A 16676-nucleotide genomic window follows, 5' to 3' on the forward strand; every position below is an offset into this window, starting at 1 on the left:
TATGAACTCTATAGAGAAAGAATTAAGGTTGCTTAGATTGCAGTATAAACTCAATTATACCCTATATATTTTATAAGAATACTAGAGGTCCAGTGCACGAAATTCATGCACTGGTGGTGGTGGTGGGGGGTGTCCCTCAGCACGGTCTGTGCCCTCTCACAGTCCAGGAGCCCTCAGGGATGTCCGACTGACAGCTTAGGCCCGCTCCCCGGAGTGGACCTACGCCGTCAGTTGGACATCCTTAGCGCTGCCGCGGAGGTGGGAGAGGCTCCCGCCACTGCTGCAGCACTCACCCACCGTGAGCCGGCTTCTGGCTGAGCAACACTCCCCCTGTGGGAGCACACTGACCACCAGGAGGCAGCTCCTGCATTGAGCATCTGCCCTCTGGTGGTCAGTGCAAGTCATAGTGACCGGTTGTTCCACCTTCTCTTTTGCATATCAAAAGTATATGCTGCCCAGCCAGTGTGGCTCAGTGGTTGAGCATTGGCCCATGAACCAGGAGGTCACAGTTTGATTCCCAGTCAGGACACATGCTTGGGTTTCAGGCTCAATCCCCAGTAGGGGGCGTGCAGAAGGCACATGATTGATGTTTCCATCTCTCTGTCCCTCTCCCTTCCTTTCTCTAAAATTAATAAAAATAATATAATAAAGTTTATTATTTTAATAAAATAATAGTAATAAAAGTAAAAGCTATTGTGTCATAGGACAATCATTTGGTCACTGCTTCATTCATTAATGCCTTATACATTGTAGATATTTAATATTTGAGTACATGAATAAATCCATGAATTATTTTGAGCACATACTATGTACAAGGCATTTTGTTAGATGCTTGGGGATACAAAGAGAAAGCATTCTCTTAAAAAAAATTATGTATTGATTGATTTTAGAAAGAGAGGAAAAGAGGGTGAAAAAGAAACTGATTTGTATGTGCCCTGACCAGGGATCGAACCTGCAGCCTTGGTATGTCAGGAGGATGCTCTAACCAACTGAGCTATCTGGCCAGGGCAAGAGAAAACATTCTTATAACAAAAAATCATGTCTTACAAGTGTAGATTTTATTTACTAGTAGAACTGAGCAAAAAGTATGATAAATGTGAGCCAGACTAGGAAGTAGTAGTTTATAAACCTTGGAAAGCTTCAATACGAATGGGAGATAACTTGGCCCACTCCATATTTTCCTATAGCTATTCAAAGTTTTAGCTCTAGTTGTTCCTAACTTCATGCATCTGAACTTTTTTTTTTTTTTTGTAATACTGAATTTGCTGCATATGTTATTACATTCAGAAGCATAGACATCTTGGAAACATGATTGTCATAATGAGCCATGATATTATTGGTTCTGGTTTTATTTCAAAGATGGTAATATTTTTGTGATTCCCATTTACATTAAATTAAATATTCCTTGTTAGAGTTTCTTACTTTTTTTAATCACTTGACACTCCTAACCATGACATTTTTAAGGTAGAAATGAAGATCAGTTAAATTTACTGTATGGTGTAAATGTGACTGAATATAGCATTTGTAATGAAAAAATAAAAGAACCAGCTGCTAGAGCATTTAAGTGTATCCTGCATTTGAAAAGTTGCCCGGGTTAGATCCTCCCTAGTTTGATGAGTTTCAGAGGTCTGTTTCAATGAGAGAAAAATTATATTTGTGAAATCTGATTACTAAAATTCTGGATAGTGATCAGAATTATAGCATAGTGTACTGATCAGAAAAAAATGTTAAGTTAAAAATGTGGTTTTTAGTTTTTTACTATAAAAATATTTAGTTGGTAAGCTATTAAGGGATATAAATGTTCTAAAAGCTTCTTTGTATATATGTCAAAAATAAAATAAAATGGTTCCTTAAAAAGTAACCTTGAAGTTGTGCAACCAAAACTTAGTGTTTAAGATTTTTGAATAGTATAACTAGGAAGAAAGTACATTGGATCTATTATATATTAAGGAAGACACATAATCTGAGAAGTTAATTATTATTTCTAAAAAGTGAAGCATGCTTTTGAAAGAAAGGAACAAGTCATAAATCTTGAAATTATTTTTTTGTTCAAGGGAACAATAGGTTGGTGTTAAAAATTATGAGTGATTGTTTTCCCATTTTGGAAGTTTGTGAAATTTTGTGGTACAGGAAAACATCAATGAAACTACCCATTATTAGTGTTTGAGCTTATTCATGTACTGTAGTGTTTGTTTGTTTTTTTATGTTGTAGAGTTTTCTGTTCCTCTTTATTTAAAAGTTTGTGAAATTATATGGTACCAGGAAATACCTTAGGAACAACCTATTATTACCATAATGTTAACTTGTCCATACACTATGCCTTCTTTTTTTACATTTTAGGTCTCATGAGTTACGATCCAAGATTCTTTCATTGCAGTTACTTCTATCCATTCTGCAGAATGCAGGACCTGTTTTCAGGACAAATGAGATGTTTATTAATGCTATTAAGCAGTATTTGTGTGTTGCACTCTCAAAAAATGGAGTCTCTTCTGTGCCAGAGGTTTTTGAGCTTTCCCTTTCCATATTTCTTACTTTGTTATCAAACTTCAAGACACACCTAAAGATGCAAATTGAGGTATGTTCTGCATTAAGGCGTTATTGCACTTTCATTTGTTTCATGTTAAGTCAAATGATTAATACACTGGAAAGTTTTTCAGAATGTGAAATATCTGTATATTTACCTTTTTATTATGTGTATTAGTATTTACCTTTTTATTCACTCATTCAACTAACATGTACCTACAAAGTGCTAAGCATTAGGTGAGCACTAAGAATGCAAAATCAAATTAAGACACAGCCCTACCTTCAAGGAATTTGCACTAGTTGTATGAATAATTCTAGTTGTCTGGAATTAACTTGGTCCTCACAATAACTTTGCCATTGTGTATATAGTATGTAATAGTGTTTTTGGTTATCTTAAAAGAAAGCTCAAAATACATACTTTGTGTACATGGTTTTTTAAGTCATTCAAGTTTTAACAATTTAAAAAGGTGATTGAGAAGGGTTATATTTTTTATTTTAGGACATTTGAAATTTTAATTTTTGCTTTATATATTTTTTAATGTACTTACTGTATTCATACACATTTTTGAAAATAAAATAACTGTCATGTGGTTCTAAAGTATTTTCAGATGTCCTTGACCTGGGTAGAGTGGCACCTGGTTTGGTGATACTTGTCTTGAATCAGCCAGGGACAGAAAAACTCCTTGCTTATCCCAGCTTGGCTTTAGGTCTGTGCCCATGCCTGGCTCATGCCTTGGACCATGTGGATTACTAAGGAAAATAAATCAATCATAAAATAAAATATTTCCAGAGTTTTACCAAAACTGAATTAGGGAATCTTCCAACCATGCCTGCATGTATCATGCAGGTGTAGAAGTTACTGATCTTTTGTTTTCACCTTCAAATAATTCAGTATTTTAAAATAGTACTTGATGTTTTGGTGATTTAATGGATACCTTTTCCAGCTTGTCATTTGTTATAATGTTGTTTGGGTTGGGACATTGTATATTTTACAAAAACTCACTTTCATGCTGGTCAACTTTCACATTCACTTTGTATTTGTTATGACATACAGTTTACATCATAATTTTTAATAATTTTATATTTAATCCTAACTCAAGACTAATAATTCATTTCCTCAAGAAAAGGATAAATTGTTATTTTCCCAGAGTTTGTAGATGGTAAAGATAAACATATCTTTATTAATGTTCTGTAGTATCTATTTAAATTCATTTAGAACATTATTATGGGAGTGATGCAGAATAAGACCTTGGTAAATTAAGTGAAACGTTGTTCAATTTGGACCATATTTTTGGACAGGGAACAGTTTCTGGCCCATACATGGTGTCAAATTTAAGAAATTTGTCATATGTCTACTAAAATAATACAGGTCATTTAACCAAAACAGTTGTTATTTTTACACAGTTTTTTTCTCATTATCTTTAGGAACTGAAAATAAAAGAGACTTTAAAAAACTTTTGGAACTTTTGCTTATATAACCAGCTAAAAGTCTCTCATTTGATAGAGACATTTAATTGTCATTAAAGAATTTGGAAGACTGTGCATTCAGTTACTTAACAGAATTTTGGACAGAGACTCTATTTCATGAAGTACTATTAGTAGACTGTGTGAAATATAACTTCTTACAGAATCAATATCACAAACATAATTTAAGTTGGGATTACTATTTTTATAGAGTAAATTTTATATACAAAGTTTTTGCTAAGGACAAATTTAAAGAGAAATACTTCAAGGAAGTTCCTGTCTGTTCATGGATGGTAGGCTCTTATTACAAAATTATTGTAATGTTTCTTAAAAGAAATCAAGTTTATTCACTCTGCATTGTCTCTTAAGGGGAGATTATGAGGATAAAAGAAGGTAAGTGTAGATATGCTTTTGAAAATACTTAAACATTCAAATGCAAGAGAAGCTGTGTTGCTGTTGGAGAAAGCCCAAGGTCTGAAAACATAAACTGCAAAACAAAATTGAGATGTTAAGTGAAGATTCATTTAATGAGAATATTCACTTCAGAGTTTCTATAATGTGGTTTTTCCATGGGCATTAACTTATATATCTGTTTCTGAAAATACAGTTTTAAATTATCACAATTACTGACTACTAGAATATATGTGCATATTGGATACTGTACAACTGCTCAGACCTTGGAATCAAATTGGATACTGCCACCCTCATAACCATTTCTTTATTGATTTTGATTCAGTATCTGCTTTTTAAAAATATATTTTTATTGATTTCAGAGAGGAAGGGAGAGGGAGAGATAGAAACATCAATGATGACAGAGAATCATCGATCGGCTGCCTCCTGCACGCCCCCCACTGGGGATCAAGCCCGCAACCCAGGCATGTGCCCTTGACCAGAATCAAACCAGGGACCCTTCAGTCCACAGGCCAACACTCTATCTACTGAGCCAAACCGGCCAGGGCTCAGTACCTGCTTTTTATCATAGCAACCACTAAAACCCAGGTTTGCAAAAATAATGATGGCTTTGAAAGGAATGTAGTGAGATCTAACTGATCTAATGACACTGAACAATTTTGCAAGGTGTCCAACAGATGTATTTCTCTGTGAATTTTATCTTAAAAATTCTCATGATAACCCTGAGTTTGTTGTAGCATTCTGGGGCACATTGGTGCAGTTTGGGAACTGTGGCCATGAATATTTATTGAATGCCTACTAAATGCCATGCAGTGTGGACACTGTTGTTGGCAGGAAAGACTTGGCTCCTACCTGCTTAGAGGTTACAGTCTTATAGGAAATATGACATTAGGCAAGTACTAGAAATGTGTTGAGTTTTATGAAAGAAAAGCACATTACAAGGCTACCTTATCCAAATTGGGGAGGCATGTTAATCATCGTTCATTGTAAATACGAATTTCTAGGTTCATAGTACATATCCTATATAATAAAAGCCTAATATGCTAAGTGTCCAGTTGTCCAGTTGCCTGGTTGTCCCTTCAACCAGTCAAAGCGTAATATGCTAACGATATGCTAAGGCTGCTCAACTGCTCGCTATGATGTGCACTGACCACCAGGGGTCATAAGTCGACTGTTTGACCAGTCGCTATGATGTGCACTGACCACCAGGGGTCAGGCACTCCTACCAGTAGGTTGGCTTGCTGCTGGCTCCAGCTGATCGGGACTGAGTGAGGCCGGACATGCCCTGGAACCCTCCTGCGGTCCCTCCCTGGCTGGCCAACCTCTGGTGTCTCTCCCCAGCCCTGATTGTGCACTGGTGGGGTCCCTCAGCCTGGCCTGCACCCTCTCTCAATCTGGGACCCCTCGGGGGATGTCGGGGAACCGGTTTCGGCCCAATCCCGAGGCCAGGCTGAGGGACCCCTCGGGTGCATGCGCCTCTTTGATCCATAAGTGTTAATATAGTATGTTGTTTTCTGATTTACTTTTCAGCCATCCCCTCTAAGTCACAGTCACTTTTCCAAAATAAATTTGAATCTAAAAATTCTTAGCTCTTAAATTGAAATTTATTTAATTAGGTTAGCTCTTTTGTGCTTGACATTATTTGGCCTAAAAGAATAGTGAAAAATAGTTTGTAGTTTTCAGACAATGGAGATTTCCACTTGTGTGAGTAATGATAAAAATAGTCCATGAGAATTGGATAATTAGATACTTTTTATTTTTTTAAAAATATATTTTATTGATTTTTTACAGAGGAAGGGAGTGGGATATAGAGTGAGAAACATCGATCAGCTGCCTCCTGCACACTCCCTACTGGGGATGTGCCTGCAATCAAGGTACATGCCCTTGACTGGTATTGAACCTGGGACCCTTGAGTCCACAGGCCAGTGCTCTATCCACTGAGCCAAACTGGTTAGGGCATTAGATAATTTTTATTATGTGGTCTACACATTACTTACTTTTAAAACTAGGAACAATTAGGTTTGCTCAGTATTATAATGTCTGAAAAATGCAGGGTGGGACAAAAATAGGCTTACACTTGTTTGTATGGAAAATAGTACAGTAATTAATAAATAATAATACAAGGATAGCCCTAGCCGGTTTGGCTCAGTGGATAGAGCATCAGCCTGTGGACTCAAAGGTCCCAGGTTCAATTCCGGTCAGGGGCATGTACCTTGGTTGCAGGCACATCCCCAATGGGGAGTGTGCAGGAGGTAGCTGATCGATGCTTCTCTCTCATCGATGTTTCTCTCTATCCCTCTCCCTTCCTCTCTGTGGAAAAATCAATAAAATATATATTTAAAAAAAATAATACAAGAATAAACTCTGTGTTTCCCATACTCACAACTGTAAACTTGATTTGGCCCACCCCATCTGACTGATGAACAGAATATGATTTATGCTTTCTGGGGTGTTAAAATGAATTATGAGTTATATTAGTTTCGTAAATATGTTCAGGAAATTATTCAGAGGAACTCCAAATCTTTGTAGACTTCTTTTGTAGTGGCTGTGTGATAGCAAACAAATTAATGTGAAGTACAGTGCTCCTCCTGCAAGGGCTCGTTTCACTCACCCCCCTAGTGGTTTTAGTCCTGATGTTTCAGAGATGGACTCAAAAGAGTTGACTCCAGAGGAACCTGGATCCTAGTCTCTGTCCTGCAACTTCGGAATATTTAAAAAGTGATCACATTTATGAATTATAAGTAATATTTAAAAACAAATGTTTTCCCCTAATCACAGGTGTTCTTTAAAGAAATTTTCCTATATATTTTGGAAACTTCTACCAGCTCGTTTGACCACAAATGGATGGTTATTCAGACATTGACAAGGATTTGTGCAGGTATTTGAAATTATCCATATTATCTCTTTCTTATAATGAGATATTTAAAAGGTTGAATATACTCATATACTAGATGCCCTTTGTTAATTAATATATTGTATTGTTACAGATGCTCAGAGTGTAGTGGATATTTATGTAAACTATGACTGTGATTTAAATGCAGCAAATATATTTGAAAGATTAGTAAATGATCTGTCAAAAATTGCTCAAGGCCGGGGCAGTCAGGAACTTGGTATGAGTAATGTTCAGGTAAGAACTTTAAAAACATTTTCAAATTTAAACTTTGCCAAGGAAGTGCTATGTGTTTTGCTTAAAAGATCTTGTTTGTATTCTTATTCTGAATTATTCTGTAGGAATTAAGCCTGAGGAAAAAAGGTTTAGAGTGCTTAGTGTCGATTTTGAAGTGCATGGTTGAATGGAGTAAGGATCAGTACGTGAACCCCAACTCTCAGACAACTCTTGGTAAGGTGACATTTTGAGTATAATTCTTCATCATTTTAAGCAAATGATACTTTGGAGGCTAGTTGCAGATGCCATTAAACCAGTTTCATGATGTCTCTATTCATTTAGCTGATGAAGAAGCATTGTCTGTAACTTCAATAATGAGCTTTAAAATAATGAATTTCTTAGCTTAGTTATCCAAACTTTACTCTTTCTAGGAGTATTTTGAATCCTATATAATAAAATCCTAATATGGAAGTCATCTGAACGGCACCGGTTGCTATGATGCGCACTGACCACTAGGGGGCAGATGCTCAACACAGGAGCTGCCATCTGGTGGTCAGTGTGCTCCCACAGGGGAGCACTGCTCAGCCAGAAGCCCGGCTCATGGCTGGTGAGTGCACCGGCAGTGGCAGGAGCCTCTCCTACCTCCACAGCAGCACCAAGGACCTCTCGGGGTTCCCAGACTGCTAGATGGTGCAGCCAGGCTGAGGGATCCTCCCTCCTGCCCTGCATGAATGTTATGCACTGGGCCTCTAGTATTATATAAAAGTGAAGCATATTTATGCAACTTTTTAAAGTATAGTTATAGAAGAAATATATAAAAGTAAGTATGTTATAAGAGGATGGAATTGTTTGTGCATGTTTGAGATTTATCCTTACTCAGAGAAAATCTCATAGTTGCAGGGCTACGTGGTGTTATCTTAGCCAAGTTACTATAGGAAAACTGGTGGTCATGAGCTGAGAGCTGAAACCCAGCAGACACTCAGCACTGTGACTGCAAAAGGAACTCTTTTTAACGATGTAAATTGTATATGTATATATGGCACCTGATATTTTATTTGTATTAAACAGATACCTAAGCAGCAGTGAAATATCTTGCCAATATCTTGGATTTTTTTTTACCTTTACTTTTTTTTTTTTGAGTAATTTACTGTATCAGTTTTTCTACTTACAGGTCAGGAAAAACCCTCAGAACAAGAGACAAGTGATATCAAACACCCTGAGACAATAAACAGATACGGAAGTTTAAATTCCCTGGAGTCAACATCATCATCAGGAATAGGCAGCTACAGCACACAGATGTCTGGCACTGATAATCCAGAACAGTTTGAAGTCTTAAAACAACAAAAAGAAATAATAGAACAAGGGATAGATTTGTGAGTGTCTGATTTTAAAGAGAAATTTTCTTGGATATCCCTCTACCTGTACTGTGCCACCATTGCCCTGGGTTTCTCTGAATCTTTGGAATATTTTTATTTTCTTCTTATCACCACCTTCTATTGAGTAAAACAGCAAAATCTTGCTGACTTCTGCTGGCTCTTTAACCAGCTCCCCTTTTTCATTGCAGTCTAGCCCCAACAGACTTTGTAATGCACATTAAATTAATTTTGCACACATTTTATATGCTGTTTTATGCGTCTGCAGTTTTGTGTTATTTATTTAGTTCAGTTTTAAAATCCCCCAGTATATTTCCTAAGCAGGTGACAGCTAAAAAAACTTAAAGTATGAAACTAGTTAGTGTTGTTCCTTTATAGGTTTTATATTTTCTTCACCTGGGTTACAAATGTGCTACTTATGTTATTGATCCATTTTTGTTAATTTCTTTTTTATATGTTCATATAGTGATAATGACCCTTTCCAATCTGGCTACTAAACTGATAGCAGCCTGCTTCTGGACTATCTCTTGTCTAAGTAGTACCATTCTGCTGTTCCTCCTATTACCCATCTCTTTTTTCAAAGAGATGCCTTTTTCCATGAATATAGCTACTGTAAACTATTAAAAATTCCCTGTTTGTTTAGTCAGCTTGCTCCTTCTGTTTTAAAGCATTTCTTCCCGACTCTTAAGCAATGCCTTTGATGAATGCCTTTTTTACGGTTATTTGTACCTTTTTTAAAACTGACAAAATGTACACATATTCTTTGTCATAAAATTATAAATCTCACAAAATTGCCTCGAGAAGTTGCCATGAATACTTCATTCTAATTTTTCTGTCATTATTTACAAACTGTCGTGTGTTCCAGACATTGTGCAGGGTCCTGGAAGAAATGATATCCCTTACTTATAGGGCTCAAGATCCAGTAGTGTCAGCAGATACTCATGCTGAAGTGCGGCTGGTCACTCAGCAAACACGTTCGGTACTTGGGACTGTGTGCCAAGAACCATGGAGACACTGGTCCTTGTGTTCAAGATGACAGTCTAAGTCTTGGCAAAACATTCTTTTTAACTGGTACTGTGTAAAGTCCGTAAGAGAGTGTTGTACAGGTACTGCCGAGGTGTGACAGCTCTCGTGAAGTACTTAGCTGTGAGAGGGAGTTGTCATAGGACTTAAAGTGGAGGTTCCCTGCTGTCAGCCACTAGTCTCCAGCCCTCCTTCCAGCCATGAGACTTGCTTTCTGCCGCAGACTTCCATGGAGTGCTTTCCTGCGGCTGTGCTCAGTGCCCTCTTTCACAGCTGTTCCTGCCATGACACTGCTCTGTCCCGTCCCTTCTTCCAGTTTGATCATGCCCTCTCAGTCTTGGTCTCGGCTGTTTATCTCCTGCATATCTCTTAGCATTTTAAGGGTTCTGTCCCTTAGCCTTTATCTTACTTCGTGTCTTCTCCTAGATCAGTGGCTCTCAACCTTCTGGCCCTTTAAATACAGTTCCTCATGTTGTGACCCAACCATAAAATTATTTTCGTTGCTACTTCATAACTGTAATGTTGCTACTGTTATGAATCATAATGTAAATATCTGATATGCAGGATGGTCTTAGGCGATCCCTGTGAAAGGGTCGTTCGACCGCCAAAGGGGTCACGACCCACAGGTTGAGAACCGCTGTCCTACATGATTGTGTTCTTTTTCATGACTTCAGCTATTTACTAACATCTCACTACCAAGTGTTAACATAAATACCTCCACTGACATGCAGACTCATCTGTCATTGCCTGTTGGGAGTATTGCATAGCTTCTTCCACTCAGCATGTCCATAATCAGATTTATCAGTCTACATTCTCTCCATAGTCAACTCCCCAATACTCCTACCCAAAACAAAAGACAAACAGAAAACTCACTTTTTCTGTATTTTTTTTTATTGAGGATAGTAACCCCAGGATGTTATTAAATTTATAAGCTAAAATTTTGGGGAGTTACCTTAGATTTCCCCCTTGGATTTGTCACTAAATAAATAGTATAATCTAATTAGCTCACCTTTGTTTGGTCTTATTTATTCTCTAGTCTTTTCTCACAACTATTCTTTTTGAATGAAAGTCTTAGTTCTGTTTTTCCCCTCTCTAGCTCTTAAAGAATAAGGCCACAACCTGGATCTGCCGAACTCTAAACTTTATCACCTGCCACTTCTTTTTCTCACTTCATTGCTCCATCAATGCCGAACTATTTATTTTGCTGTTTTATGCTTTCATGTATTAGTCTGACCTATTTCACTCTAGGATGTTTTTTCTTACTCTTTATGAAAGATGTGATTATTCCTCAAAGCTCAGTTCCACAGTCACCTTCCCCTGAAAATAAATCATGACCGTCTCTGTAAATTAGTCACTTCTTCTGTGCTATCTTCTTACGAATAATGAACACATTATTTGTTGCACTTTTGCTATTGTAATTTTTGAAAATCATGTTTCTTTCTTTAGAATAAGAGCTTCTGTAGAGCAAAGATTATGTTTATCTCAGTGAAAATGTTTGATTTTAATTTGTGTACGTGGTGATGGTTGAATTAGGACTTACTGGGGAAACCATTAGGAGGACAGAACAGGGAAGGACATTTCAGAGAAAGAATGAGATATGCAACAGCCCAGAGAAAAAAGGGAGAACATTTGGGGACTATTGTTAAGCAAAGTGGAATGAAAGCATTGTGTTGGATCCAGATTACCGAAGGCCTTATTTGCCATGTAAAGGAGTTTTGTCTTGTACCTCCTGGCATTGGCGTACTATTGAAGGATTTTAAGCAGCGAGCAGCAGCAGCCGATTTCCTCTTTTGGAAAGATGACTTGCCAGCAGCCTGAAGGATGGATTAGAATGTGAACAAAACAAGAGATAGGGAGACCATCTAAGAATGCTTGCAATACCCAGGTGACAGGTGATGAAGTACCAAAGTAATTATTGGTACAATAAAAGTAGAAATTAAATGATTTGGAAAGAAAGAGGTGACATTTAAATTGGATCTTTAAGCATGAAGGAGAGTTCCCCAGTGAGGGGAGCAGGTGAAGGGCATGCAGAGGAAATGGGCCGCAAATGCATGGTGTTTAGGGAATGAGACAGGGTATGTGGGAGTAGATGAGAAGAGGGGATGAAAAATGAATGAGCTATATTAAGAAAGGTTTTATGTGGCAGTCTAATCATCAATTTGGACTTTTATTTTGAAAACATTGGGTATCTACAGGTCTTTTTTAATAAAGGAAATAATGCTGTCAGATTATAGCTTAAAACAGTCACTGAATTCAAGTTTTGTACTTTAAAAGCAGGAAACTTAGAATTAATAGGTGGAAAACTTTGCATAGTATAATATTTTTATATTTTTATGCATAGATTATATTAAATAAGTTTCTATTTTCTCAATGCTATTAGAAAATCAATTTACTAAGGTCTTTTCCAGGAATACAAATGGTTTTCTATTTATGATGTCACTATTAACTTTAATATCATCTAGGTTTAATAAGAAACCAAAGAGAGGAATACAGTACCTCCAAGAACAAGGGATGCTTGGCACTACACCTGAAGATATTGCTCAATTCTTACATCAAGAGGAAAGATTAGACTCTGTAAGAGTACCATTTTAGTTCATTCTAACCTTTTCTATAAAATTTCTTAAGTTAATAATGATATGTATTGTTGCCCTCCCAAGTATGCAAGTAAAACTTAAAGAATAACCGTAGGTATTCTTAATTTTGCTTTTCAATTTTTTAAATTCAAAAGAATATCTTGATTTTTTTTTATATAAACACATTCAGCATGTTTAACTTATAGCTTCATGTTTGAAGTAGTTAAACCTATAGTCAAAAACTGTGGGTCTTATGGATTTTTTTGCTTTTTAAATGGCTGGCAAATGTTCCATTAGGAAATCAATTTGTTTTTTGTTCTTTAGACTCAAGTGGGTGAATTCCTGGGAGATAATGATAAGTTTAACAAAGAAGTCATGTATGCATATGTGGACCAACATGACTTTTCAGGAAAGGACTTTGTTTCAGCCCTTCGAATGTTTCTGGAAGGATTCCGTCTTCCAGGGGAAGCTCAGAAAATTGATCGATTGATGGAAAAATTTGCTGCAAGATACCTAGAATGCAACCAAGGGTAAGCAAGATTCAGATTCTTACTGGTTGCCAACTATCAGGAGATTCATAATCCTCTGCCCCCAGGAAGCTTAGATTGTCTGTGATTGGGAGGTAATCAGATAGTTCCATTTAAAAATTGTAATGTGAGATAGAACATAAATCCTGAAAAAGTAAATTAAAAGTGCTTTGGGGCCATAACCGGTTTGGCTCAGAGGATAGAGAGTTGTCCTGCGGACTGAAGGGTCTCAGGTTCGATTCCGGTCAAGGGCATGTACCTTGGTGGCGGGCACATCCCCAGTGGTGGGTGTGCGGGAGGCAGCTGATCAATGTTTCTCTCTCATCGATGTTTCTGGCTCTCTGTCCCTCTCCCTTCCTCTCTGTATAAAATCAATAAAATATATTTTTTAAAAAAAGTGCTTTGGGGTTTGAAGTGACTAATTTAATGAAACTGTAAAACAATAAAAGTTTATAACATGGTACATTTATTTTTTCAGACAAACGCTGTTTGCTAGTGCAGATACTGCTTATGTTCTGGCTTACTCAATTATTATGCTGACCACAGATCTTCACAGTCCACAGGTATGTTTTCTTCCAAGCCAGTTCTATAATAAATAATACAAATTAACTACTCTGAGTTCTTTTGAATTTAATAAGTGATAGTTGAAATTTTAATGTTGTTTGGTCAAATACCCCAGTTTAGTGATTGGTTTGATTTAATGTAGTACACATTTACAGTTTCTGGTAGTTATTCTAATTAGATTTTTAGATATCTGTAAGATAGATCTATATTTGTCTGTCTCAAGATTAACAGCTGTATAAAGCTTAAGGTAAATTTTAATCTAAGAATGTGATATGGTTCTTCTGCCTATACTTAATTGCAACGTGAAAAAACACTATATATAAACTGTCTTCTTTTTTTTTTTTTTTACATTTTAAACATTAGAGTGATTAGTACAGTGATTCTTCCTGTGCCTGCCACCCAGCTTCCACAGTTATCAACTTATGGTCAATTTTGTTCTATTTATATCCCCCTCTCTTCCACAGATCATTTGGAAGCAAATCCCAGGTATCATATCATCTCATCTATGTTTATTTCATTATATATCTCTGAAAGAGAAATATTCTATTTAAACATAATCCCAATACCAGTACACAGAAAAATTAACAATACATTTAAAATATCAGGTATCCATGCCCTAGTCCAGTGATGGCGAACCTTTTGAGCTCGGTGTGTCAGCATTTTGAAAAACCCTAACTTAACTCTGGTGCCGTGTCACATATAGAAATGTTTTGATATTTGCAACCACAGTAAAACAAAGACTTATATTTTTGATATTTATTTTATATATTTAAATGCCATTTAACAAAGAAAAACCAACCAAAAGAAATGAGTTCGCGTGTCACCTCTGACACGCGTGTCATAGGTTCGCCATCACTATCCTAGTGGGTGGGGCGAAAAAAAAATGGGCACCTGAAGGAGGCAACCAATCAATGTGTTTCTCTCACATTGATGTTTCTCTCTGTCGTCCCCTCTCTCTCTTCCACTCTCTTTAAAAATCAGTGGAAAACAAAAACAAACAAACAATAAATAATAAAATAACAGGTATTCAGGGAGTATTCAAATTTTATTTTCCTCATAACGTTTATAATTCCTTTTTAAATGTTAAGGAATATAACTTGATTTCTGATATTCATTTGCAAACACTTATTTTAAACATTTTAAGTATTTTATGCTTAAATTTCAAAAACATGCTTGGGTATCCTTGGGGAAAATTACCTTTATAAATTAATCTATTTCCAAAAATTTATTTGTACTTTTTAGGAATAATGCAGCATATGATATTTACTATTTTTAGGACGTGAAATAAACTATATGCTTTTTCCTAATCTGAGGTGTATTGAAAAATTAAAATCTATTTAGTTTGAGATTAAGCTTGGCAATACAGGGATTGTGTGTATGTGTGTGTGTGTGTGTATTTTGAGATGTTTAAAGCAGAGTTGATATGGAAAGTATATACCAAATGTATAATGGGAGAATTACAGAGTTGTGGATACCATACAGAGTTGTTCCTAGTTTTAAACACCAGAATTCAACAACTATGCATTTACCAGAATTACTTGATTTTATATAGACCTTTATATAAAATTTAAGAGTTTACGCATTTAAATATTCCTTTCTCATATTACTGACAGTGTAGTAAAAGCAGCCCACTTTTAGGGTTTTCATTATCTAGCACAACACTTTTCCCATGGGTTTATAAGGCAGTCTACATTTAGAGACTTACTTGGATATCTTTTTATTTTTTCCATCATCATTTATGCCCTCCCTCCTCCACCCCTAGATCCCACTATCACTGCATTGTTGTCCATGTCCATGAGTTCTCTCTCTTTTTTTCTTTTTTGCTAAATCCCTCCATACACCCCCAACATCCTCCACCCACCCCCTTCCACTGTCCCCCAGCTGTCTGCCTGCTCTCTATCTATGACTCTGTCTCTATATATCAGAGTTTCCTGTCTGGTTTTTCTGTCTAAACCAAAAGTAGAATTATGTTTTACACTACCTCCCTTTGTTTTTAGAATGTTGTATTTGTAAAGAATTTGGTTCTATAAATGAATTATCAATGTTATGTGCATCTGCGTCATGTCTTCCTATACATATGTACCTTCTCATGAAAGTTATTTTAAAGAAATAGTAAAACTGCCTTACATAGTATCAGATTGTTAAAAGTTTCTGGACACATGTCAGTTAGGGAGAGTTAAATCTTGGGAACAGTGTCCTGTTTTGATTGCACTAGTTTCTGTCTGTAGGACATGTGCTGGCCTGGCAGTGGTAGCTTGTTGTCATGTGGCTCCTGTCAGACTGCTGGCATCATGGGCTGATATGCAGCATGCTGCTGTGCTTATGGGTTCCTACAAAGCTAAGTTGCTGGTTAGAAAATTGAACCCATAATTATGACCCCATATGATATACACTTTAAGACTATATGAACTGTAACAAATGACATCATTTTTAAAGAACACTTTAGCCCTAAGAAGTTTGGCTCAGTGGATCGAGCGTTGGCCTGTGTACTGAAGGGTCCCAGGTTCAAGGACACATGCCTGGGTTGCAGGCTCGATCCCTAATAGGGGGTGTGCAGGAGGCACCCAATGAATGATTGTCTCTCATCATTGATGTTTCTATCTCCTTCCCTCTTCCTTCCTCTCTGAAATCAATAAAAATAAAAAATAAAAAAAGAGAATACTTTAAAAGAATCCCTAAAATGAATTCTTCTCATTCTTAATTGTTTTCAAAGTTAAAATATAGGTGAATTTTAAGAAGTCATTTATGTTTCTTTTTCACCTAGAATATTTACAGTTAAATAACCTTTTATATATAGTGTGTCAGCAAATTTTTTTAAAATTTGAAGTATATTTAGAACACATATTTTTGTCTTAATCTTTATCATTAGTAACAACTGGCTTTGATTCATGTGTATATTAGAGCAAGTTGAATTAGCATATGCCAGGAAGGGTTTTTTTCTATACTGCTGTCATTTTCTATGAATTTTTTATTTTAATGTATGTTTTGTTGAATATTTTTCACTTCTTGCCCTCCAAGTATTCATAAATTCTCTCATAAGAGTATTTAAATTCTTAAAATATGGGTGAAATTTTTATGTTAATTTTTAGGAATTATAATGGCTTTTCATTTC

General features: G+C 36.3%; 1 protein-coding gene across 1 annotated transcript in view; it reads left to right on the forward strand.

Moving 5' to 3' along the window:
* The window catches only part of ARFGEF1 (ADP ribosylation factor guanine nucleotide exchange factor 1), a 125024-nt gene that overhangs the window by 71205 nt on the left and 37143 nt on the right, over positions 1 to 16676 (forward strand). Inside the window, exons 10-17 of the mRNA XM_015559535.1 lie at positions 2341 to 2575; positions 7177 to 7276; positions 7386 to 7525; positions 7630 to 7738; positions 8676 to 8877; positions 12363 to 12474; positions 12798 to 13003; positions 13479 to 13579. Of these exons, the coding sequence (XP_015415021.1) occupies positions 2341 to 2575; positions 7177 to 7276; positions 7386 to 7525; positions 7630 to 7738; positions 8676 to 8877; positions 12363 to 12474; positions 12798 to 13003; positions 13479 to 13579 (1205 nt within the window). The remainder of the gene's footprint in view (positions 1 to 2340; positions 2576 to 7176; positions 7277 to 7385; positions 7526 to 7629; positions 7739 to 8675; positions 8878 to 12362; positions 12475 to 12797; positions 13004 to 13478; positions 13580 to 16676) is intronic.

The sequence above is a fragment of the Myotis davidii genome, unplaced genomic scaffold, assembly GCF_000327345.1.
Source record: "Myotis davidii unplaced genomic scaffold, ASM32734v1 scaffold393, whole genome shotgun sequence".
In the NCBI taxonomy this organism is placed as follows: Eukaryota; Metazoa; Chordata; class Mammalia; order Chiroptera; family Vespertilionidae; genus Myotis; species Myotis davidii.